Source organism: Vipera ursinii, assembly GCF_947247035.1.
Source record: "Vipera ursinii genome assembly, chromosome: 7".
Lineage (NCBI taxonomy): Eukaryota > Metazoa > Chordata > Lepidosauria > Squamata > Viperidae > Vipera > Vipera ursinii.
The window spans coordinates 8,502,680-8,527,050 of NC_139521.1; the positions used below are offsets into that span (position 1 = coordinate 8,502,680).

Here is a 24,371-nt window from a genome sequence, read left to right on the forward strand (position 1 = left end):
TTGTGGGAAGTCACACACACACACACACCCCGAGAAAGAAATATTTTTGGGAATATTAAAAGGCAGAATATTATATTTCCCAAAAGGATCTTAAAGGCAGAAACCAACCCCCCCACCCTCAAGTATCTCTGCCCCAAACAGAAACCAGGTCTGCAGAAATGCAGATGTGATACTCTTGTCAGAAAGATCGGAGCCAGGAAACTGGGATTAGAAAAATAAAAATCCCTAGAATCAACAATCCCTTACACCAAAAAAAATCCAACACTCATCAGCCATCAGCCCCAGGGAAGAAGGATACGACCTTTGGGACATAATAGGATTAACCCACCACCATCAGAATACCAGAAAGGCACAGTCAGACTCAGGTCAACGTTCATGCCACAGGAAGAACTCCAAACAAAAGCCCAAGAAGGGATAAAAACCCACCACTCCCTGCTCCATGGGGGCAGTTTTTCCCGGAGCCATCTTTTTGTCTGGCTCTCCTCTTCAATAAACTACAACCTTCTTTTTAAAGCAGTCTCCATTTTTATTATTCCCGGCTTGGGCTTGACCCTGGTGAAGATTTTTCCTTTAACTGAATGAAATCAAGTAACATTCAGCAAAGGCGCAGAGACAACAGTTGCCATGACAGAGGCAGGGGGTGTCAAAATGAGAAGCCCCTGGCTGCCATTGCCTCCCCGGCCGTCGCTGCCGCCTTCTGAAAGCCCGCTCTCTCGCCTGCCCTCCCAGGTCTCCATCCGGCGCCCGCAGTGATTTGTCCCCACAGCAAATTTCCTGAATTGAGATGTCCTGCAATGAGAAAGTGGCAGTGAGTTGGCAGAGGGGACTTGGCGGTGGCGAGGGGACCGTCCCCAGCTGACCGGTCCAGGCTAGCAGCGCTGAGTTGTCCCACTCCATGGCAGTATTTATGTGCACTTAAGACAAGTAGAAATATAAAGGATTGTGGAGGGGTTCTTGTCCAACCCTCCATCCAGGCAGGAGTTCTTAGACAATTTCAGCAAAAGGTTAACCAATCATTGTTTGAAAACCTCCAGAGATTGAACAGCTCCAGAAGGAAAGGTGTACCACTGCTATGGGGGGGGAAGAGATAACTTTGAGTCATTCTTGATTCCTGCTGACCACCTGGGCAATTTTCTTGGCAACATTTTTGGAAATGGCTTGCTATGGCTGCTGAGAGAATGATTGGCAACAAACTCAGTTGGCTTAGTGCCTAAGGCAGGACTAGAACTCAGATGGCCTCTGGTGTAGCCTGGTGCTTTTAACTATTACAGCTACTATACTTGATCAGTCTTGGGAAAGGAGGCCATGAGAAAACCCTAAGACGATAGGCTATGTCAGAAAGATTTTAAAAATCCAGGAGAAAGACAATAGTAAACCATTCGCATATTCATCCCCAAATAATCTCAACGTGGACAAATGCATAAAGCTGAGCTCAATTCAAGAAAGACTATACCTTTTTTCAAACTAGTAAAATTCCTTTTCAAGCCTTTCAAACCCCCTCTTAAATTCTCAATTACACTAGATCCATAGATTCATAGAGTTGCAAGGTACCTTGGAGCAATTCCAGTCCAGCCCCTTGCTGGCCGTGGTCTACTTTATCAAATGCCTTTGTTGTTAGCTGCGAAGTCGTGTCCTACTCATCGCAACCCTATGGACAACGTTCCTCCAGGCCTTCCTGTCCTCTACCATCTTCTGGAGTCCATTTAAGCTCACGCCTACTGCTTCAGTGACTCCATCCAGCCACCTCATTCTCTCTCGTCCCCTTCTTCTCTTGCCCTCCATCTTTCACACCATTAGGCTCTTCTCCAGTGAGTCCTTCCTTCTCATTAGGTGGCCAAAGGATTTGAGTCTCAACTTCAGGATCTGGCCTTCCAAAGAGCAGTCAGGGTTGATCTCCTCTAGGACTGACCGGTTTGATCGCCTTGCAGTCCAAGGGACTCGCAGAAGTCTTCTCCAGCACCAGAGTTCAAAGGCCTCGATTCTTTGGCGCTCAGCCTTTCTTATGGTCCAGCTTTCACAGCCATACATTGCAACTGGGAAGACCATAGCCTTGACTATAGGCACTTTTGTTGACAGGGTGATGTCTCTGCTTTTTAGTGTGCTGTCTAGATTTGCCATGGCTTTCCTCCCCAGGAGCAAGCGTCTTTTAATTTCTTGGCTACAGTCCCCATCAAATGCCTTACTGAGATCTATATTATAATAAACTATATTATTTTTCTAGCTAGTGGACATACTTCAAAACCAAGCATAGGATCCTACAGGCGTTCTCGGAAGTAAAAATAAACTGGTACTGGAATCTCTTTTACAGCAGTAGCCAAGCTGGTGTCAGATGAGGGGGTATATATACCTGTTGGCCCCAAAGCAAATACAACAGGCTTAGTACAATGGGTCACTTTGTCTATGTCTGTTGGTCTTGCACAGTCTCAGCTCTTGGGAAAGGAAGCAGAAGTGGATATGTCAAGGCTGGTGAGCTGATACCATCAATATCGGAACACCTCAATATCAAACATTCAGAGAAATGTTGATTGTTCTATATGCTTCTTACATGCTGATTGGCTTCTTCCAGTATTTTAAAACTTTAAACAGCTTTACGTGCGTAGAACATATACTTGGGCCACATGTCTTTTAAGTTAGAAAATGCTGTCTGGTTAAATTTATGTTCAACACCTCCCCACTGTTTTGTCTTTTGATTTTGACCATTGGCCTGGTTCAAACCAGAGGGCTCCCTCACCTCCAGATTCCAGTCATATTTCTTCTTGGGATGCTAACTGCCAGGGCATCCTGACAAGATTTTAATTAGTCACCAACTAATTAATTTGTCACCAACTTCACTTCAGCACAATCCTGGAATGCAATGGTGCAAGATGAATTCCAAGGCAAAATATGCAGCAGTTTCTCAGGGCATAATTCATACGACAGGCAAAAGGCTTCTCCCTAACGTTTAATCAAATGAGTTTTTCCTCCAATGAGTTCTAATTTCTAAGGCACTGAACCAAGTGGCTATTTTCGTATCCTCCAACACTTCCACCCAAACATCCAGAGCATTGTTTTTAATTAAAAAGATTTTGTGGAAGAAAAACACAACGAAGCAAATTAACAATTGCCTGCCCGTAAACCTTTCTTCCAAAATGACGGACAGGTCCAACTGGCTGAAAAAGGACTTTCGACACACCCTGTTACATACTGCAAAAGAGATCCACACCCCACCCCACCCCAACGGTACAAAAACAATTTTCTTCTATAAACAAAGAGAGCAAGTTGAGTGGCCGACAAAGATTGATACTTCAGCAACCAATCCAAAGCATTGTTCAGGAAGGCTGTATTTGGGGGTTTTGAAACAGGGATTTGGGTTTCCAACCCCTCCTGTTCTTGGATTGAACTTAGACCCAACTTCGGCGTGTTCTTATCCTGTGCTCGTGTGGAACTACCATACCTGACTACCATACACAAATCTGCATGTGTGTTAGAAGGCAACAAAAAGTTAGAATTTTCTCTGTCTCCTTATTGCCATCTAATAGATGTTTGGATTTCCACTGTGGTCTTAGTTATGCAACCTCTCTGGTTATATGGCCTTTCTCAGGAATAAGAATGACGCTACTTTTGAGTCTACGCGTTCTGATGTTTCCATCAAGTCAGGATTTTGAACAGCTGCCCTAAAGCAGAGTAAGAAGCTCTTGAGGCTTGGAGAGAATAAGAATCTGTAAGTGGTGTGGTTCATACAAGCAGTCAATAATGTTAGGGGAATTGTACATATTAAAGGTAAAGGTAAAGGTTCATGCGTGCTAGTCGTTTCCAACTCTAGGGGCTGGTGCTCATCTCCGTTTCAAAGCCGAAGAGCCAGCGCTTGTCCGAAGACGTCTCCGTGGTCATGGGGCCAGCATGACTAGACGCCAAAGGCGCACGGAAAGCTGTTACCTTCCCACCGTAGTCGTCCCTATTTTTCTAATTGCATTTTTTACGTGCTTTCAAACTGCTAGGTTGGCAGAAGCTGGGACGAGTAACAGGCGCTCACTCTGTTACGCGGCACTCGGGATTCGACCCGCCAAATTGCCGACCTTCTGATCGACAAGCTCAGCGTCCTAACCCACTGAACCACCGTGTCCCTATATATTAAACTATATATTAAATGTCTGCAAAAGCCCACTCGGTCAAACGACTGTTAAGCCTCTTTTAAATATAAAGTGATTCAAGGATTTATAAAATAACCATACCAACGAATACCAAAGGCAATAGCAAAAAAATACATAATTGAAAACCAGTTTCCTACCTCTGGACGACCTTCATAATAGGCTAACATGGATTTTGTAAGAACAAAAAGCCTCTCTTTGTAGTTTAAAGGAGAAGTCCTTTTCTTTTGTTGAGACCTTTTAATCAGAATCTCTTCTAGGATAGCATTCATATTCATTTCAACCCCTTCCTCGATCTTTCTCCGGCCATTGAAGTTCCAACTCTGTAAAAGAAGCAGCAGCAGCGACCCGTAAGATCCTTTTTTTTTCAGCAACACAAATGCACAGTGAGAAAGAGAACGCAACTGATCAGCCCCACTTTCATTGCTCCGGGTGGAGTTAAATATTAGACAGAAAGGTTCACATTTTACTTCACTGAGGACTGCAATAACTTTACATTTCTAACTGGAGCCCAGCGTTCAGCTGGCACGACACCCAACAATTTTCATATGCTTTACACTTGAATATGAAATTCACATTAGGCGGTGTAGGACAGAGGTCACTAACATACGCAATCTGAATGACTAACAACAATCATCAAAAGCAATACAATAAAATCTGTATCAGCCAAACAGAAAACATAATTAAAATTAAACATTCTGTAGAATAATGATAATGATGATAATGATAATGATAATGATAATGACAATGACAACAATAAGAAGAAGAAGAAGAAGAAGAAGAAGAAGAAGAAGAAGAAGAAGAAGAAGAAGAAGAAGAAGAAGAAGAGGAGGAGGAGGAGGAGGAGGAGGAGGAGGAGGAGGAGGAGGAGGAGGAGGAGGAGGAGAAGGAGAAGGAGAAGAAGAGGAAGAGGAAGAGGAAGAGGAAGAGGAAGAGGAAGAAGAAGAAGAAGAAGAAGAAGAAGAAGAAGAAGAAGAAGAAGAAGAAGAAGAGGAGGAGGAGGAGGAGGAGGAGGAGGAGGAGGAGGAGGAGGAGGAGGAGGAGGAGGAGGAGAAGAAGAAGAAGAAGAAGAAGAAGAAGAAGAAGAAGAAGAAGAAGAAGAAGAAGAAGAAGAAGAAGAAGAAGAAGAAGAAGAAAAGAAGAAGTGCAGTAGCTATCTGCGGTGGGATCCACTTCGAAGTCATGCTAAGCATTTTGGAGATTACAGTGTCTGAAAATTCCCCCTTCTCTCTTTCATATAAACCTGCTCGCTTGCTAAAATAATCACTTGAGATCCTTGTATGCATCCCAGGGTCACAAGAACTTTTAGTGTGGAACTGGAGATGCCCTGATGTTCCACAACTTTCTTCAGAGAGAATCTCGCCTCCCTTTTTATTAATTTCTATGCTTAAACATCCTCACTTAGGAAATCTTTTCCAATTTGCATGACCTAAGCTCCTGAAGTTAAACCTGCTGCACCAAATCATCTCAAGTCTTAGAGGATGCTACTTGTTTTCTTCTTCTTCATCATCATCATCAAATTGGAAGGGACCTTGGAGGTCATCTAGTCCAAACCCCTGATCGGGCAGGAAACCCTATACCATTTCAGACCAATGGCTGTCCAGTCTCTTCTTAAAAACTTCCAATGTTGGAGCATTCACATCTTCTGGAGGCAGGTTGTTCCACTGATTAATTGTTCTAACTGTCAGGAAGATTCTCCTTAGTTCTAGGTTGCTTCTCTCTTTGGTTAGTTTCCATCCATTGCTTCTTGTCCTGCCTTCAGGCTCTTTGGAGAATAGCTTGACTCCCTCTTCATTGGGGCAGCCCCTGAGATACTGGAACACTGCTATCATGCCATCCCTTGTCCTGCCTTCAGGTGCTTTGGAGAATAGCTTGACTCCCTCTTCTTTGTGGCAACCCCTGAGATACTGGAACACTGCAATCATGTCACCCCTAGTCCTTCTCTTCACTAAACTAGACATACCCAATTCCAGCAATCGTTCTTTATATTTTTTAGCCTCCAGTCCCCTATTCATCTTTGTTGCTCTTCTCTGCACTCTTTCTGGAGTCTCAACAATGTTTTTATACTGTGGCAACCAAAACTCGATGCAGTATTCCAAGTGTGGCCTTAACAAGGTCCTCAAGTATCAAGGTACTTAACTGTATTAACACTTCGTGTGATCTTGATTCTATCCCACTGTGACTAGTGAAAGTTGAATTGTCTCGTTTTCAGGTAGTTGCTGGGATTTCGTTTGACCTAAGGGGCAACCCACAGGGGCCTCTTCCCTTTGCAATCTGTAGTGACTCATCCTATTCTGTCACTGCATCATCAAAGAGGTGAGAAGATGCTGTCTCATTTTTGTACACAACAAACACATCCACCCCGCTTGCTAAGTAAAGGCGTTGCTTTCAGAAACTACTGCATATCTTTTCTTTTGGATAATCAATTTGTTGCTCTCCTTTTATTTACATTTATATATCACATTTAAAAACTCTTCGTCTCCCTCACAGAGTGACTCTGGATGGTGTACAAATAGACATAAAACATAAAAACTATACATATATAAATATTATAACGAAAGCAATTTAAACATAACAAGTTGCAATAAGGATACAGCAGGGGTCTTCAAACTTGGCCCCTTTATGACTTGTGGACTTCAACTCCCAGAATTCCTCAGCCAGGCACACGTGCCCGGCTGAGGAATTCTGGGAGTTGAAGTCCACAAGTCATAAAAGGGCCAAGTTTGAAGACCCCTGGGATAGAGCTTTACTTTTTAATCAGGCAGTATCAAAGAAGCTGATCATAGTTTCACCTGCAGGCTTCAGCTGCAACCTACTCAACTGTGCCTCCAGCTGTGAGCTTGTGGGCACTGCAAAACAGGAGATGTAGCCAGTAGCACATTGTTGAAATTACTTAAGTGTTACCAGCTTAACACTTTGTATTTGTATTTCTTGCTCGATTTTGGGGGAGGTGGGGGCATGCTCAGGATGGTTTCCCTAAAAAAACAAGTCCTTTTGCAGTTAAATTAACCGCTGCTTCCAAATATTTTTAATCTGGTTTCCAAGCAGACAACACAACCACAGGTGCAAACCATTGTTTTCAATTTACCATTTTCATTAGTTTATAATATAAAATAAAAGTGAAGAGGAACTAAAGAGCATCTTGTTGCGGGTGAAGAAGGAGAGTGCAAAAGTTGGCATGGCATCCGGCCCTCTCAATTCCTGGCAAATAGATGGGGAAGAAATGGAGGTAATGACAGATTTTATTTTCCTGGGCTCCAAGATCACCGCAGATGGGGACTATAGCCAAGAAATTAAAAGATGCTTGCTCCTGGGGAGGAAAGCTATGGCAAATCTAGACAGCACACTAAAAAGCAGAGACATCACCCTGTCAACAGAAGTGCGTATAGTCAAGGCTATTGTCTTCCCAGTTGCAATGTATGGCTGTGAAAGTTGGACCATAAGAAAGGCCGAGTGCCAAAGAATGGAGGCCTTTGAACTATGGTGCTGGAGAAGACTCCTGCGAGTCCCTTGGACTGCAAGACGATCAAACCGGTCAGTCCTAGAGGAGATCAACCCTGACTGCTCTTCAGAAGGCCAGATCCTGAAGTTGAAACTCAAATACTCTGGCCAACTAGTGAGAAGGAAGGATTCACTGGAGAAGAGCCTAATGGTGGGAAAGGTGGAGGGCAATAGAAGAAGGGGACGACAGAGAATGAGGTGACTGGATGGAGTCACTGAAGCAGTAGGCGTGAGCCTAAATGGACTACAGAAGATTGTAGAGGACAGGAAGGCCTGGAGGAATGTTGTCCATGGGGTCATGATGGGTCGGACAAGACTTCGCAACTAATAACAACAATATAAAATATAAAAATACAAATGCCAATAGTAGGAGAGAAAAGGGAGGGAAAGGGGCAAGGATAAGTGTAGAAGAGAGAAAAGAAAAAAAAGGCATTGACTTCCAATAACAATAACAGTAATAGAGTAGGAAGGGACCTTTGAGGTCTTCTAGTCCAACCCCTTGCTCAGGCAGGAAATCCTATACGGGGGGGGTCAAACTTGCAAAGTCACGTGACATGTTGCGACGTATCGTGACTTTTTTCCCTTTGCCCGCAATGGGGTGGGCATGGTTTCGCCATGACACATCCGGCCTGCAGTTTGACACCCCTGCCCTATACCATTTCAGACAAATGGTTATCCAGTCTCTTCTTAAAAACTTCCACTGTTGGAGGATTCACAACTTCTGGAGGCAGGTTGTTCCACTGATTAATTAATTGTTCTAACTGTCAGGAAAATTCTCCTTAGTTCTAGGTTGCTTCTGTCTTTGGTTAGTTTTCATCCACTGCTTCTTGTCCTGCCTTCAGGCTCTTTGGAGAATAGCTTGACTCCCTCTTCTTTGGGGCAGCCCCTGAGATACTGGAACACTGCTATCATGTCATCCCTTGTCCTTCTCTTCACTAAACTAGACATACCCAATTCCAGCAATCGTTCTTTATATTTTTTAGCCTCCAGTCCCCTAATCATCTCTGTTGCTCTTCTCTGTACTCTTTCTAGAGTCTCAACATCTTTTTTACATTGTGGTAACCAAAACTGGATGCAGTATTCCAGGTGTGGCCTTACCAAGACATTAGTGGTCTTAACACTTCACCTGATCTTGATTCTGTCCCTCTGTTAATGCAGCCTAGCACTGTCTTGGCTTTTTTGGCAGCTGTAGCACACGGCTGGCTCATATTTAAGTGATTGTCCAGTAGGACTCCGAGATCCCTCTCACAGTTACCACTACTTAGCACAGTTACCACTACATATAACTCCCTCTAGTACAGTAGAGTAAATCAATAACATCAAACCTCAACTTTTTACTTTTATGTAATAGTATAAACTAGTCGTTTCTATAACAACGAATCTATTTAATCAGTAATACCCAAAATCAAAGTTTCATTTTTTTTCCACCTCAAGCATAAAGTCCAGAAGCGGTTTCCAAGTAGAAACAAAAGTACTTATGTTTTTTTTTCTTTAATCAAAGCAGTCAATTTAGCTCTCTCTGATAACTCCATCAACTTTTGCAGCCATTCGTCCATTGTGGGGATTGAAGCGTCCTTCCATTTTTGTGCATAAAGTCGTTTTGGTGCTGTCAGCATATATAACAACATAATTCCAATTTTTTTCCAAGTATTTTTCCACACGGATGCAAATCATTGTTAATAGGATTGTTTTTGACATTAAGTTACTCTTTTTCAAGGTATTATATCTACTCAACTTAAGAAATGGATGGAGTTTATGTTCTTCCCCCCAAAAAACTCATACTGAGGAAACTAAACTTTCTTCATTTCAGTAATATAACTGAGGAGAGGAGAATAACTTTCATGCCACTATTATATTATACAATTGGAAATCAAGAATATTTGATGATTTCCAGCAAATCACTACTATTATCTTCAGATTTAATAACTATCAGTGACTATCAGTGACCTGGCCAAGAATAGCAAGCATTATATCAAATTAAGGTTATTTTCTGTGTCTACAATGACACAATATTTATTCCAGTTTTGTTAATTGCCAGAACTAGACTTGTAATTTGTAAGAAATTAAAAACCATCTTGGGTAGTCAAATTCACCTCAAAGGAAGACTTCAGGCTTGTTAATACTATAGGCAGTATTCGACTCAGAACCATAATTGTGTCCAAAATTTCTGTTGCTAAGTGAGACATTTGTTAAGTGAATTTTGTCCCATTCTTTCTTGCCACAGTTGTTAAGTGTTAAAAGCTGCTAAATTAGTAACATGGTTTAAATGAGTTTGGCTTTCCCATTGACTTTGCTTGTCAGAAGTTCGCGAAAGATCACATGACTCAGGCATACTGCAACAGTCACAAATGTGAGTCAGTTCCCGAATGTTTGAATTTTGATCACATGACCCTGAGGATCAAACTGTCGTAAGTGTGAAAAATGGTTATAAGTCAGGGTTTATTTTTTGCTGCTGTTATAACTTTGAATGGTCACTAAATGAACTCTTGTGAGTCAAAGACTACCTGTACAATATATGTTTGTCCTGAAAATCTCCTAAACTAGAAGCCATTACTCATTCAAATCATCCAATAAAAACAATGGCTGCTGGTGCTTCAAAATACGATCCCTCTCAAATCTCCATGATTCTCAGCTTCACCAACCCTTGTTTAGCCAGTCTGACTAGTTGAAATAGTGAGGTTTTGTAACCCATACCCAAGTTTGAGGGAGTTTTAAATATTCAGCTTTTCTGGTTCACGGTTGTGTCTGCTTAATTTTCAGAATAATACTAGGACTTCTTAGGCCAGAGGTCCCCAACCTTTTGGGCATCAGGGACCAGTTCCGTGGAGAGAGGTTTTTCCGCGGACCGGAGAGGGTGTGGTTTTGTGTGCGGCCTGCATCTCGCAGATGGGGCTTTGCTTGTTTGTGCAGCCCAGTTGCTGGCATGCCACGGCCCGGTACTGGTCCGCAGCCCGGGGAGTTGGGGGACCCCTGTCTTAGGCAAATGAAAAAAAATGAAAGGAAAAAATTATTATTTCATTTAGTTTAGGTATCATCCAACTCCAAACTGGGTGGTTCAGAATTTAATAAACTATACAACACAACATAGATGGTCCTTGACTTGTAACAGTTCACTTAGTGACCATTCAGAGTTACAACGGCACTGGAAAAAGTGACTTATGGGACTTCCGGGTGGCAAGGCGTCGCCGGAGACAGCCATTTCCAGGCTGTCAGCCCCGCGGCTTTGTAGAATCGCCGAAAACAGCGCCGATCAGCTGTTTCAGCGGTTCGGAAGCCCCCTCCTCGGGAAAAGAGGAGGGGGCGAGTACCCAGGTAGGGGTAGAGCTCTCCAGGGCCTCCAGAACTTAAAGTTTTGGCGGCTGAAGGATTGAGCCCCCCCGAAGCCTGGGTTTGCTCCGGGCTGCGCGGCGTTTCTGCTCCGGGCTTTTAGGAGCAGAACAAGGCGTTCGCAACCATCCCTGCCAGCAGGAAAGAATTTTGGAGAACGAGGATGCAGGCAGAGCGATACAGGAGATTCAGGTGAAAGTGGACTTTTGATCTTTAGCTCAATGGACTTTGCAGACTTTGAAAGTGAAAGTGCGTAGCAGGCAATAGTGGGGGGAAATGGCGGCTAAATCTTCCAAAGTTCTTAGAAGCGTGGGGGCTTCCCCGGTGCAGCAGTCTTCGTTGCAAGGTTTATTGCCCCCTGCACCTGCACCTACGCCAGCCCTGACAGTCAGAATGTGATGCAAGAAGCTTTGGAAAAGCAATCGCAGCAAATAGCTGAGATTATAGATCCCCATGGTCACGTGATCAAAATGCAGAGGCTCGGCAGCTGACTCGTGTATATGACGGCTCCGGTCTCTCAGGGTCATGCGATCACCTTTTGTGATCTTCTGACAAGCAAAGTCAATAGAGAAACCAGATTCACTTAACAACCATGTTACAAACTTAACAACTGCAGTGATTCACTTAACAGCTGTGGCAAGAAAAGTAAGGCAAAACTCACTTAACAAATGTCTTATTGAACAACAGAAATTTTGGGCTTAATTGTGGTCGTAAGTAGAGGACTATCTGTAACAATCACTCTCTACACAAAAACATGACTCTTTCTGAATAAATGTTGCCACAGTGTTCCACACAATCAGGAGTGGAGCCACATGGCTTTCTGATCCAATACAGGCCACAATTGCATTCAACATGAAATCTGAAGTATAACGATGTAATAGCAAGGCACCAAGATCACATACAATATGTTGTTGTTATATCAAAATTAAAGGTAAAGGTAAAGGTTCCCCCGCACATGCGTGCTAGTTGTTTCCAACTCTAGGGGCCGGTGTTCATCTCCATTTCAAAGCCGAAGAGCCAGTGCTTGTCCAAGGACGTCTCCATGGTCATGCGGCCGGTATGACTAGACGCCAAAGGCGCACGGAGCGCTGTTACCTTTCCACCATCGTGGTCCCTATTTTTGTACTTGCATTTTTATGTGCTTTCAAACTGGTAGGTTGGCAGAAGCTGGGACGAGTAACAGGCGCTCACTCTGTTATGCAGCACTCAGGATTCGACCCGCCAAACTGCCCACCTTCTGATCGACAAGCTCAGCGTCCTAACCCACTGAGCCACCGCGTCCCTTATATCAAAATTAGGTTGTTCCGAAGCAGAACACTGAAATTTCAGGTGAATGTAGTTCCAAATAAGTTGATTTTAAAAGCTCTGAAAACAGGGTGCTGTGTTTCTCATTCAAACCGACAATATGAGGAGAACTGCCAGCATTTCAGTCTGAAAGAAAGTGGAGACAGACACCGAAGAAGTATTTGACACTCTTCAATAATCCTCACAACATTTGAATGTTTCAAAAAGGCAACGCGAAATGAAGGCAGCCCATAAAACTATAAAGCTCTCCTTTCAAATGCAATCTAGCGATTTCAGATTTGGAGAAAACAAACTCGTCAGCCAAAAACTTTATGCTTACCGAATGCAAAAGCCACCCCCGTTTACAAGTATGATTTATATAATTACTTGAGACAGGAACCAGCCCAGGCTACTTTCATTAACCTGTTTCGTCTAAAAGTACATTGTGAACATAAAACTATTTATAAAGATCTCTGATTTTGAGAATGGTCTGAAGACTCTTAATTTTCCATATGGGGAAACCATAACACTGGGAAGGTGAGTAACGTGAGGTGTCATTGGGTGACTCAGTGGCAAAAATAATCTTGACTCTCAAAATCAGATCCCTTGCCTCCAACATATAACACTAGACAATGGAAAAATGCCTGAAACTCCTGTTAATCTTGCTTGTCAACAGAAAATAAATCATGTAACACACACACTAAGAATGGTTGTGTTCCATCCAATTTAGAGTTAAAAAAACACTTTTAAGCAATTACAAGTTATGTACATTATAGGCAGACCTGATTTACTTGAAACCAAGTGGTTTTAGGACTATGGTTAACTATTTTCCAAACTTGGTACAAAAACAAATGTCACTCAACTTTTCTCCACCACTAATATAGAAGTTATTAAAAAAATTAATCATCTCTGCAGCAGAAGAACGTCAGAAAGGCCTATTTTAAAAAGTGTGACTGACAAGCTTTAAACTATTTCCTTTCTCTTTTCAAAACTTTTCTTGCAGCTACATGCTGTTTATTTGGATTCACATGACCCACGGACACCGCAACTGTCATAAATATGAGTGAGGTACCAGGCATGTGAATATTGACCACGTGACTCACGGGGATGCTGCAAACGGTCGTAAATCACTTTTTCCACTGCTGTTGTAACTCCAAACAGTCATTAAATGAGCTGTTTGTAAGTCGAATAATATCTGTATCTTCATCTCTCTGGCACGAATCCCAAACCCCAGACAGAGCTATAGGGAAAAAGGGCAGATCAAGGAGAACTGCCTTCAAACATTGGGTGTGTCCTCAAAGCAACATTCCACTGAACCAAGTTATTGCAATCTAGAGTAGCTTAATTCATGCCTTTATTCAGGAAACACTGATCAAAATCTGAAACTAGTAACAGTACAAACGCAAACAAATATAGAAATGCCTTTATGCCATTCTCAGCCCTGCAGAAGACAATGTTCCTTTTTCTTCTTAAGAACATGTCAGATATAAAACTTCCCCTAACAATGCACCAAACAAAAATATCTACATTGAAAACATCTATTTCTGAGGAGTAGGATTATGGTATGTTTAACTGCAAACATAAAAGTGTTGAAGGAAGCCACGAAAAGAATGGCAAAAAAAGAAGCCACGCACCTTGACGAATGCAACAGACAAATATGAATTACTTCCCTAATTTTGCCAATCTTGTAGGGAACAATTTCCTTCTTAATAAGTTAGAAAAGTTTCTTGGGCAGAGTGTAATTTCTGTACTGATCAGTAGTCAAAATGTATCAAAAGCAGCGCTTTTGGGTTATTGGTTACTGCACCAATATTGCATAGCAGTTAAACAGATTAAGGATACTTAAATATTGTTCAATCTGTAAAAAACACACACAATGTTCTTATGTAGCAACAGGCAAATATAAATCAAAATAATTTCTGATTTCAAAAGCATTACAAAGATCAGTTAGTGGAAATTAACTGATCTTAAATCAAATAAAAATGTTAGCATTTATTAAGTCATAATATTTATGCTACATTCTGTACAGTAACTTCATAGTGAAATGTCACTATCTATTGCCTCCAGGTTAACTGTTATGTCCGGAATGACGAGCGGAGACAGCGATGTCGCACAAGGAACGTTTATTGGAACTCACATGGGTCAACTGGCTAGCAGCCGTTGAACCCTGCCTTAAATACTAACTCCGTTCAAACATAACCAATCCCCGGCTTAGAATCTCCCGCCGGGAAGTAACCGCCAATGATTGCACTCAGGTTTCCCGCCGAAGGGAAACCACTCCCATAACTATGTACACAACACCCCTTCCCCCCTGGATGAAATTATTATTTGACATAGTCCTTCAGGTAGCTTGGGGGTTTATGTTGCCTGACTGGATATCTGCTGGCCGTACTAACTGCTGGGGTTCCTTCGGTTCCACCGGTGACTACCTCCTCTGACCCTGTTGTGTGTGTGGACGGCCCTGGTGGTATTTCCTTATTGGGCTGCTGTTGTGATTGCTGTTGTTGGGGTACATTGGGTTGACTGGATGCCCCTGGTGTGCTGTCAGGGGGCGCTATTTCTATCCTTGCGTTACAATTCTGGGGGTTTGCGTTACAATTCTGGGGGTTTGCTTCAATTGCCCTGAAATGTATTCTCCTCCCTTTCCCCCCTGGTGCTTGGTTACCCTTGGCTGGGGAAGGTGTAGAGTTCGTTGTAGAGTTGTCCCTCTCTTTGTTGGCTTGTACACCTTCAGGGGCCCTTTTCCTTAACTGATCGATGTGTCTCCTAATCAGCTGATTCCCTTCCCCCTCAATTAAATAAGATAAGGGACCGGTTTTCTCTATCACGACCCCTTGTGCCCATTTGTCCCCCTGTCCGTAATTTCTAGCCCACACCATGTCCCCAATGTTCAGAGACCTGGTTGGGGTAACCGGGTCGTGTTCAGCAGGTAGTCTGTCAGGGTGTAGTCTGTCCAATTTTGTTATCAATCGCCTGCCCCACCTCATTTCAGCAGGACTCTTCCCTGTGACCGCACACGGTGTGGTGTGTTGGGCCAGCAGGAATTGAGCCAGTCTCTGATGCCAGTCACCGTGAATTATTCGTCTGAGGGCGTCCTTGGTTGTTCTGACGTTCTGTTCTGCCAAGCCATTAGAGGAAGGGTGGAAGGGTGCTGAAGTCGCGTGTCTAATCCAGTTGGCCTTGAGGAAGTCCTGAAATTCATTTGATGTGAATTGTGGCCCATTGTCAGAGACAATTACGTCAGGTAACCCATGAGTGGCAGAGTCCCCTTAAGACCTGTATGGTTTTTGCTGATGTCATGGACTTAACGGGCACGACCTCCAACCACCGGGAGTAGCTATCCACTACTACAAGGAATGTGAGGCCCTGGAAAGGGCCGGCGAAGTCAATATGGAACCTAGACCACGGGTTCCTGGCCTCTTCCCACTTGTGTACCGTTGTGTGTGCTTGCTCCGGTCTAGAACGCTGACACTGGTAGCACCCTGCAACTTTATCCTCTATGGCTGTGTCTAACCCTGGCCACCATACGTGACTTCTAGCTAGGGCCTTCATACGCACAATTCCAGGGTGCCCATCATGTAATTCCCCAATTACTGTGTTTCTATGCCTCTCTGGTATGACAACCCTGTTGCCCCACAATAGACATCCAACATGTGATGATAGTTCGTCCTTCCTTCTAACATATGGTGTGAACTTGGGGTCAGGGCTTTTGCTAGGCCACCCACCTTGTACCCATGCTGCTATTCTGCTGAGTATGGGGTCCTTCCTGGTGGCAGCTGCAATGTCCCTGGCAGTTAGGGGACACTCAGAGAGTTCTTGTAGGGACATGATTTGTCCCACAGGTGCGGGGTCTGTACCTGTATCCTCTAGGGGTAACCTGCTGAGGGCGTCAGCGTGCCCCATCTCCTTGCCCGGCCTGTGTTTGATTGAAAATGTGTAAGCGGAAAGGAAAATTGACCATCTTAGCATCCTGGGAGACATTATTTGTGGAGTCTGTCTATCGGTAGTAAATAGCCCTAGCAGGGGTTTGTGGTCAGTGTAAATAGTAAAGTCCCTACCATACAGATAATCGTGGAACTTTTTTACGCCTGCCACTATGGCCAATGCTTCCCTGTCAATCTGTGCATAATTCCGTTCCGCCTTTGTTAAGGTCCTGGAATAGTATGTTATAGGCCTCTGTTGCCCTTGCTCATCCATGTGGCTAATAACTGCTCCCACTCCATAAGGGGAAGCATCACAAGCTAAGAATATGGGTTTGTTCTCTATAAAGTGAGTAACTGTAGAATTGCTAGACAGGATGTCCTTTAAAGTTTGGAAGCTGGTCCTGTGTTTTTGTTGCCACTGCCAGGGGGTCTTCCTATCTAAAAGTCTATGGAGGGGTTCAGCAATAGCTGCTTTGTGAGGCAGGAATGTGTGATAAAAATTAATTAAGCCAAGGAAAGCTTGTAGTTCCGCCTTATTCTGGGGTTCTGGAGCTAACTTTATGGCCCTAATTTTTCCTTCTGTAGGGTGGATGCCAGATGCATCAATTCTAAACCCCAAGAATTCAGTTGATTTTACCCCTATGCAACACTTATCCTTTTTTAATTTCAATCCTGCCTCCCTGAATTTCCCCAGTACCTGTTCTAGCCTTTCAGCTAGGATGTCCTCAGTTTTTCCAGCGATGAGGACATCGTCAAAGTAAGGGCATACACCTGGAATGCCCTTCAAGGTTCTCTCCATCACCTCCTGAAAGATGCCTGGAGCTGCAGCTATCCCGAACTGAAGTCTGTGAACGCGGAACGCCCCCTTGTGGGTAACTATTGTTTGAGCCTCGGCGGCTTCCTTAGACACAGTAAGTTGCAAATACGCCTGCGCCAAGTCGAGCTTGGCGAAAATGGCGCCGTCCTGGATCGTCGCGAGGACCTGCTTCACCGTCGGGACCGGGTAAGCATGTTTTTTCATTGCGAGGTTCAGGGTGGCTTTATAGTCGGCACAGATCCTCACATCCCCGTTCGGTTTCAGGGGTGTGACGATCGGTCTCTCCCACAGGCCCCCTTCTACCGGTTCTAAGACGCCCTGGCCTACTAGCTTATCTAGTTCGGCCTCGATTTTTTGTTTGAGGGCGAAAGGCACCCGCCGGGCCTTAAGCCTGATGGGCCTAACCTCGGGGTCTAAGTTAAAATTAATGGGGGGTCCCTTGTACCTCCCTAATGACCCGTCGAATACGTCTGCGAAATTATCGCAGACGGATTTTAGGGTTTTATTCTGAATGGTGTTAATTCCCCCCACCCAAATGCCTAGGGCCGAGAACCAATTAAGGCCTACAAGGCTAGTTCTCTGGCCCTCGGTGACTAAAATAGTTAATACTCCACTGAACCCCTTATATTTAACGTTGATGGTAGCCTCCCCCACTAGTTCTATGGGTGATTTCTGGAAGTCGGCTAATTGTAATTTGGTGGGTTTAAGGGGAATTTTCTGGCCGCTTCTGGTTTCGATGTATTTAAGGGTGTCCCTAGAAATTATAGATACTGAGGCCCCGGAGTCCACTTCCATTTTGCAAGGGACACTTTGCAATTGGACTTCGATTCTTAATTTAGGCCTCAAAATGTGGTTGACTCTAGGGTGTATTTTCGTCTAGGGATCCCCACGTGGTTGACCCCCACCCCAGTCCCCGGGTTGGAAGTGCGTGCCTTGGGCCTAGGGGTCTCTCCGCCACTCCGTTCGGGGGTTACCTCACCTGAGGCCCAAGCGTCGAGCTCGTGGAGGCGGTTGTCGCGCGGTCGGCTTCTGCAGATGGCCTGGATGTGGCCCGTTTTTCCGCACCCTCGGCATTTGGCGTTTCGGAATCGGCAAGTCGATCGTTGGTGATTTCCGCCGCAGCTTCCGCACCGGGTCTCTGGGTCTCGAGGTCTGGCGGGGTTGTCCCTCTGGGGTTGTTGCGGCGCTGGTGGTGGTTGCCTTCTGTTCTGGTCTGGGCCTTCGGCTCGTAGTGGTCTCGGCGCCATCTTCCCGAACCTTCTGGCTACTTCGGCAATCTCGGCTTCCCACTGGTAGTCCACCTCCCCACCGTCCACATGGCTCTCCAGGTTAATTTCGGCTGAGGCTGCCATGCTGTTGTAGGGGGGGTCGCGTCTGCCTGTAGACTCATACGTGAGTAGCTCGTCTAAGACTTCTTAGAGGTTGCCGGTGGGCTTAGAGATGATTCGGTTTTGCAAATGTTCGTCTCGCAGCCCCAAAACCACTCGGTCCCTGATGCGAATCTCGCGATTGTCATATTTACAGCGCAAGGCTGCTTCTCGGACTGCCGCCACAAATTGTTGTATTGATTCGCCCGGCCGCTGCTTCCTCTTCTCAAATATCCTCCGCCAGAACAGTTCCGACCGTTTAGGGGTGAAGTGGACCCTCAGTTTCGCCAACAGGTCGGCGTACGATACGCTGGAGACCGGCAGGGGTTGGCACAGGCTGACGGCCACCTGGTAAACCGGCGTGCCGCTGATAGTTAGTAGCACTGCCGCCTTCTTCCTGTCCTCCGTGATCCCGTTGACCAGCATGTACCCCTCAACTTGTCCGACATATTCTTCCCAGTCTTCAGGGTAGTTAGGGTCAAACTCCTTCAGGGATCCGACCTGCGCCATTCTGTTGTTTTAATTTGCTCGCTGCTCGGTTGACTGTGGTTCAAATTTCCCGCTTTTCGCTCTGTCGGCTTTCCGCGGTTCTCTCGCTGTTCTGCCGCCGTATCCCACCTTCGTCGCCACTGTTATGTCCGGAATGACGAGCGGAGACAGCGATGTCGCACAAGGAACGTTTATTGGAACTCACATGGGTCAACTGGCTAGCAGCCGTTGAACCCTGCCTTAAATACTAACTCTGTTCAAACATAACCAATCCCCGGCTTAGAATCTCCCGCCGGGAAGTAACCGCCAATGATTGCACTCAGGTTTCCCGCCGAAGGGAAACCACTCCCATAACTATGTACACAACATTAACAATTACATTAAATTTGTTCTTCACAATTGTTCTATAAAAGCAACAAATCAACCCAGATTTCTAGTACAACTGACATAAGAAATGGAAAGTTGAAAAAATTCTTCTTTGAAGAAAACTGAATTCAAAAAAAAAAGATTTCACAGTATATCCAGCTACTTTGGATGAAAAGCAACCTATTCTAAGTCTCTCCTTTGTGTCACATATGCTATTTCTTTTTAAGAATTAAGGTAAAGGTAAAGGTTCCCCTGCACATGCGTGCTAGGCGTTTCCAACTCTAGGGGCCGGTGCTCATCTCCATTTCAAAGCCGAAGAGCCAGCGCTTGTCCGAGGACGTCTCCGTGGTCATGTGGCCGGCATGACTAGACGCCAAAGGCGCACGGAACGCTGTTACCTTCCCACCGTAGTGGTCCCTATTTTTCTACTTGCATTTTGGCGTGCTTTCGAACTGCTAGGTTGGCAGAAGCGAGTAACAGGCGCTCACTCTGTTACGCGGCACTCGGGATTCGACCCGCCAAACTGCCGACCTTCTGATCGACAAGCTCAGCATCCTAACCCACTGAGCCACCGCGTCCCTTTTTAAGAATTAAAATAAGATAAATAACCTTTTAGGAACTTCTCGATTCTGAACCTCAAACTTTATCCTTACTGAGGGGATATAAAAATCTAAGATTTGGTATCAACCCATAGCAGGATAAATCCATCAATGTGCTGAACGATTACTATATATCGTACAACTAGATTAATATTTACTCAAAGTAATCTCATAAGCATCAGCACTGGTCCTAAGTCACTTTTTCCCCGTACTGTCATAACAAAATTGTTAACAAATTGTTAACAAAATTATTGTATGCTGAGGAAAATGAAAACGCTTTTGTCAATGTTGGTTTATTATTTATTTATCAAATTTATTTGCTGTCCATCGCAGAGTTCACGTGATCTTGAGCAGCTCACATCAAGATGAAATAAATAGGGAACATATAGGGAATGGCTGCTGGAATTGGGTATGTGTAGTTTAATGAAGAGAAGGGTGAGGGGTGACATGATAGCAGTCTTCCAATATCTCAGGGGCTGCCCCAAAGAAGAGGGAGTCAAGCTATTCTCCAAAGCACCTGAAAGCAGGACAAGAAGCAATTGGATGGAAACTAGTCGAGGAGAGAAGCAACCTAGAACTAAGGAGGAATTTCCTGACGGTTAGAACAATCAACCAGTGGAACAATCTGCCTCCAGAAGTGGTGAATGCTCCAACACTGGAGGTTTTTAAGAAGAGACTGGACAGCCATTTGCCTGAAATGGTATAAGGTTTCCTGCCTGAGCAGGGGGTTGGACTAGATGACCTCCAAGATCCCTTCCAACTTTATTATTATTATTATTATTATTATTATTATTATTATTATTATTATTATTATTATTATTATTATTAAATCTCCAGCGATTATAAATTTAAAACAGATTACAGTCACAACAATTAAAGCTAAAAAAACAACACAAGGGTTTGGGGGGGAGAGGATGGAGTACCAGCCACCCCTCGAAGTCAGTATTCATAAATTTTATCTTTTTAAAAAAAATTCTGGTAATCAACTAAAACTGGTTGAAGGAATGATATAACATTCATTTTCTCTTTATCTTGTTATAGGTCTTGTTGAAGACCTATAACCCTACCAAAAAATATTAAGTGCAGCCACTGAGTGGTTGCCGCAAGCTCTGTTCTAAAAACTTGGTTTAGCAGCTAAATGCAGCCTTTGGGGGAGACTGAATCACCTGTTTCTTTGGGTTGAAATAAGGACCAGATCAGGAGTGCCAAGCTGCCGGCCCACGGACCAGTTGCATCATGCGGAGGCCATGCCCACCCCAGCTCCGGCAATGCAAAAAAAAGTTGCGATACATCGTGACACATCACATGACATGGCGAGTTTGACACCCGTGGACTAGATCAGGGGTCCCCAACTCCCGGTCCGGTCCATGGACCAATACCGGGTCGCGGCATGCCAGCAACCAGTCCGCACAAACAAGCAAAGCCCCATCCGCGGGATGCAGGCAGCACACAAAACCACGCACTATCCGGTCCATGGAAAAACCTTTCTCCACGGAACCGGTCCCCGGTGCCCAAAAGGCTGGGGACCTCTAGACTAGATCATCTGATGTAGGCTTTGGAAGCTGGAATTGCTTCAGTTCCAAATAAGATTAAGAACAGCTTTTTTAAAAGCTTGTCTCAGGATATACGGTAATGTTCTTATCCTGAGATTACTTCCTCTGTCATTTCCTTGCTTCTATGGGTAGCTGAGCACACACATTTTAGAACAAACCGAATAGAGAAACCTCCTACACAAAACCTTCTAATCCTTTATAAGACATAAAATTAATCTGTAATAAAGGAAGTGGCTTCAACATGAGAAAACGAAGTCATTTGAAGACAGGCTATTCTGTATTTCTGTGTAATATAGATCAGGGATCCTCAACCCCTGGGCCGTGGACCAGTACCGGGCCGTGGCATGCCGCACAAACAAAGCCCCATCCGTGGGATACAGGCAGCGCACAAAACCACGGCCCCCTCCGGTCCGTGGAAAAAACTCTCTCCACGGAACCAGTCCCTGGTGCCCAAAAGGTTGGGGGCCTCTGGTACTGATGCTGAACTGGCTCTGCAGAGACCCAGGTTCAAATTTACCTTCAGCCACTGGGTGACTTTCGACCCTCAACCCAAGCTATTTCAAAAGATTGGGGGGGGGGGAAATAAGGAAAGAGTATTACCTGAGATCAAGTAAGATTAAAAATCTAATGGGAAAAACCCTACAGATCCCTCTTTTACATTTTTAATTAATTTTTAATTATTATTATCATTAATTCTTGCAGGAAAGAACAAGAACGAAAGGTAATAGCAATGAAGAAGGTACGTCAACATTCAGTCATAAGTTGCATATAACAGTCTATTTCCCAATAAAAGTTAGTAATAGCATAAACTTATAATCTTTCCAGATCCAATAAAAATGCTTTTGAGAAGCAAGTATCTGAATTTTATAGGTCGCTTTTTCCATAAAAGCAATTATCCACACCTTTGCATGCCAATTGTTCAACGACAGATTATCCGGAAATTATAAGTTTGTGGCAAATCTCATTCCTGCAGCCAGGAAAACTGCAATAAATTCTTTTTCTTTAATTTACAGTTATCTTCCTCAGAAACATATAATGATCCCAATTCTGGATCATATACTTTTTCTTCAGTTATTAGTCTAAATTATTCATCAATATTTTGATGAATGCTTATAGGCTAGTTGTGTTAGTCTAACTCAGGGGTAGGCAACCTTGGCTCTTTTATGACTCGTGGACTTCAACTCCCAGAATTCCTGAACCAGCATGGCTGGCTCAGGAATTCTGGAAATTGAAGTCCACAAGTCATAAAAGAGCCAAGGTTGCCTGCCCCTGGTCTAGCTGAAATTAAATGCCAGCCATGTAATACTGTATTTTCCACTGTATCTCTCGTATGGAAGCTGGTAGAAAAACACCTGATTTGTCACTGGCCTCTTCCATTTGGTTTCCTAAATTTCTATCTCATGAATTATATACCTTTGTGTATAAACCGATCATTTTGCCTCCAATTCAAAGCCTCTGACTTAGGTAAGTAGCTATCGCAACCATAAGTCAAAAGCTGACTGTGGTGCCTGCATTCAGGATCTCAATTTGAGGCACCTTTGTAAATTAAGAACATGTCAGTTTAAGAGCCATGGTGGCGCAGTGGTTAGAATGCAGTATTGCAGACTAACTCACTGCCCTCAGCCAGGAGTTCGATTCTGGCTCGCTCAAAGTTGACTCAGCTTTCCATCCTTCTGAGGTTGGTAAAATGAGGACCCAGATTGTTGAGGTTATGCTGATGCTGTAAACCGCTTAGAGAGGGCTGTAAAGCGTTGTGAAGCAGTATATAAGTCTAAGTGCTATTGCTATTATCTGATGTGCTGTAGGTGGAAAAAAGCCCCAGTATACAGTCTTTTTTTATTTCTAATTAATTTAGTAGCTTAGATAAGCAGGTACAAAGCTTCTGTGTGTGGCAATAGGTAGCTATTTCATTAACAATGAGAATCAGAACAATTGTTTCCCCTTTTGTGTGTAGGTGGCTACTAGGTAATTTCCAAACGGCAGACTGATTATTTGTTGATAAGATTTATATGGCCACCCATCTCACAAATGTGACTCTGAGCAGCAAACAAAATTAAAACAATATTTAGATTAGATATGTAGACAACGTGCATCACAATTTAATGGAATAAGTTGGACTCAACAAAGTAGTCATGACAACTGAGACATAATCCAACTAGTTGGGATCCAATGAGTAATTTTACCATGAACCTATTAACGTAAATGAAATCTGAAGAAATGCCTTTGTTTGGACACTGAACAAGGTATCAGAAAGCTTATACTTTTTAAGACTTTTACCATCAAGTCCATATATTTATATATTGTCTCATAAGTTTGTTTGTTTGTTTGTTTGCTTATTTATTTATTTATTTACTTACTTATTATTTATTTATTTATTTTGGGGACTTATATGCCGCCCTATCTCCCGAAGGACTCAGGGCGGCTAACAACAATAAAATACAACGATACAAAAGTTAAAAAGAATTAAATTAACAGCCCCAATAAAATAAATTAAAATTGAAGTTAAAAATTAAAAAACATTTTAAAATCCCTGTCGTCAATCCAGGTCAGCCTGATGGAAAAGAAGTGTTTTAAGGCCGCGGCGAAAGGACCGGAGATCCGGGGCCATCCGGAGCTCAAGGGGAAGTTGGTTCCATAGGGCTGGCGCTCCCACAGAGAAGGCCCTCCCCCTGGGGGTCGCCAGCCGACATTGTCTAGCCGACGGCACCCTGAGGAGGCCTTCTCTGTGTGAGGGCTTTGAAACCCTTTCTGCCTCCATTCCTACACCATACCTTCTTTTGGGTCACTGTTCTAAGGATTTTTTCCCCCATTTCCATATCTTTTACGCAAGAAAGGGGAAGTTCCTGAAATAGATGTACCTGATAAAGGGAAGTGTCAGAGTGGTAAGAGAACTGTGGAGCATAATCACCCTTACTTCAGATGGGAGATGCCCCAGTAACTACTCTTTAAGAACCTCTTCTTTCAGATTGCTAAAGAAACCAGGATGTTTTTAAACACGAGATCTTCAAACTTGGCCCT

At 43.9% G+C, this 24,371-nt stretch overlaps 1 protein-coding gene across 1 annotated transcript in view; it reads right to left on the bottom strand.

The window, feature by feature from the left end:
- TEC (tec protein tyrosine kinase) overlaps window positions 1-24,371 on the bottom strand; it is a 99,741-nt gene that overhangs the window by 55,378 nt on the left and 19,992 nt on the right. The window contains exon 2 of the mRNA XM_083367904.1: window positions 4,268-4,450. Within this exon, the coding sequence (XP_083224030.1) occupies window positions 4,268-4,405 (138 nt within the window). The 5' untranslated portion in view covers window positions 4,406-4,450. The remainder of the gene's footprint in view (window positions 1-4,267; window positions 4,451-24,371) is intronic.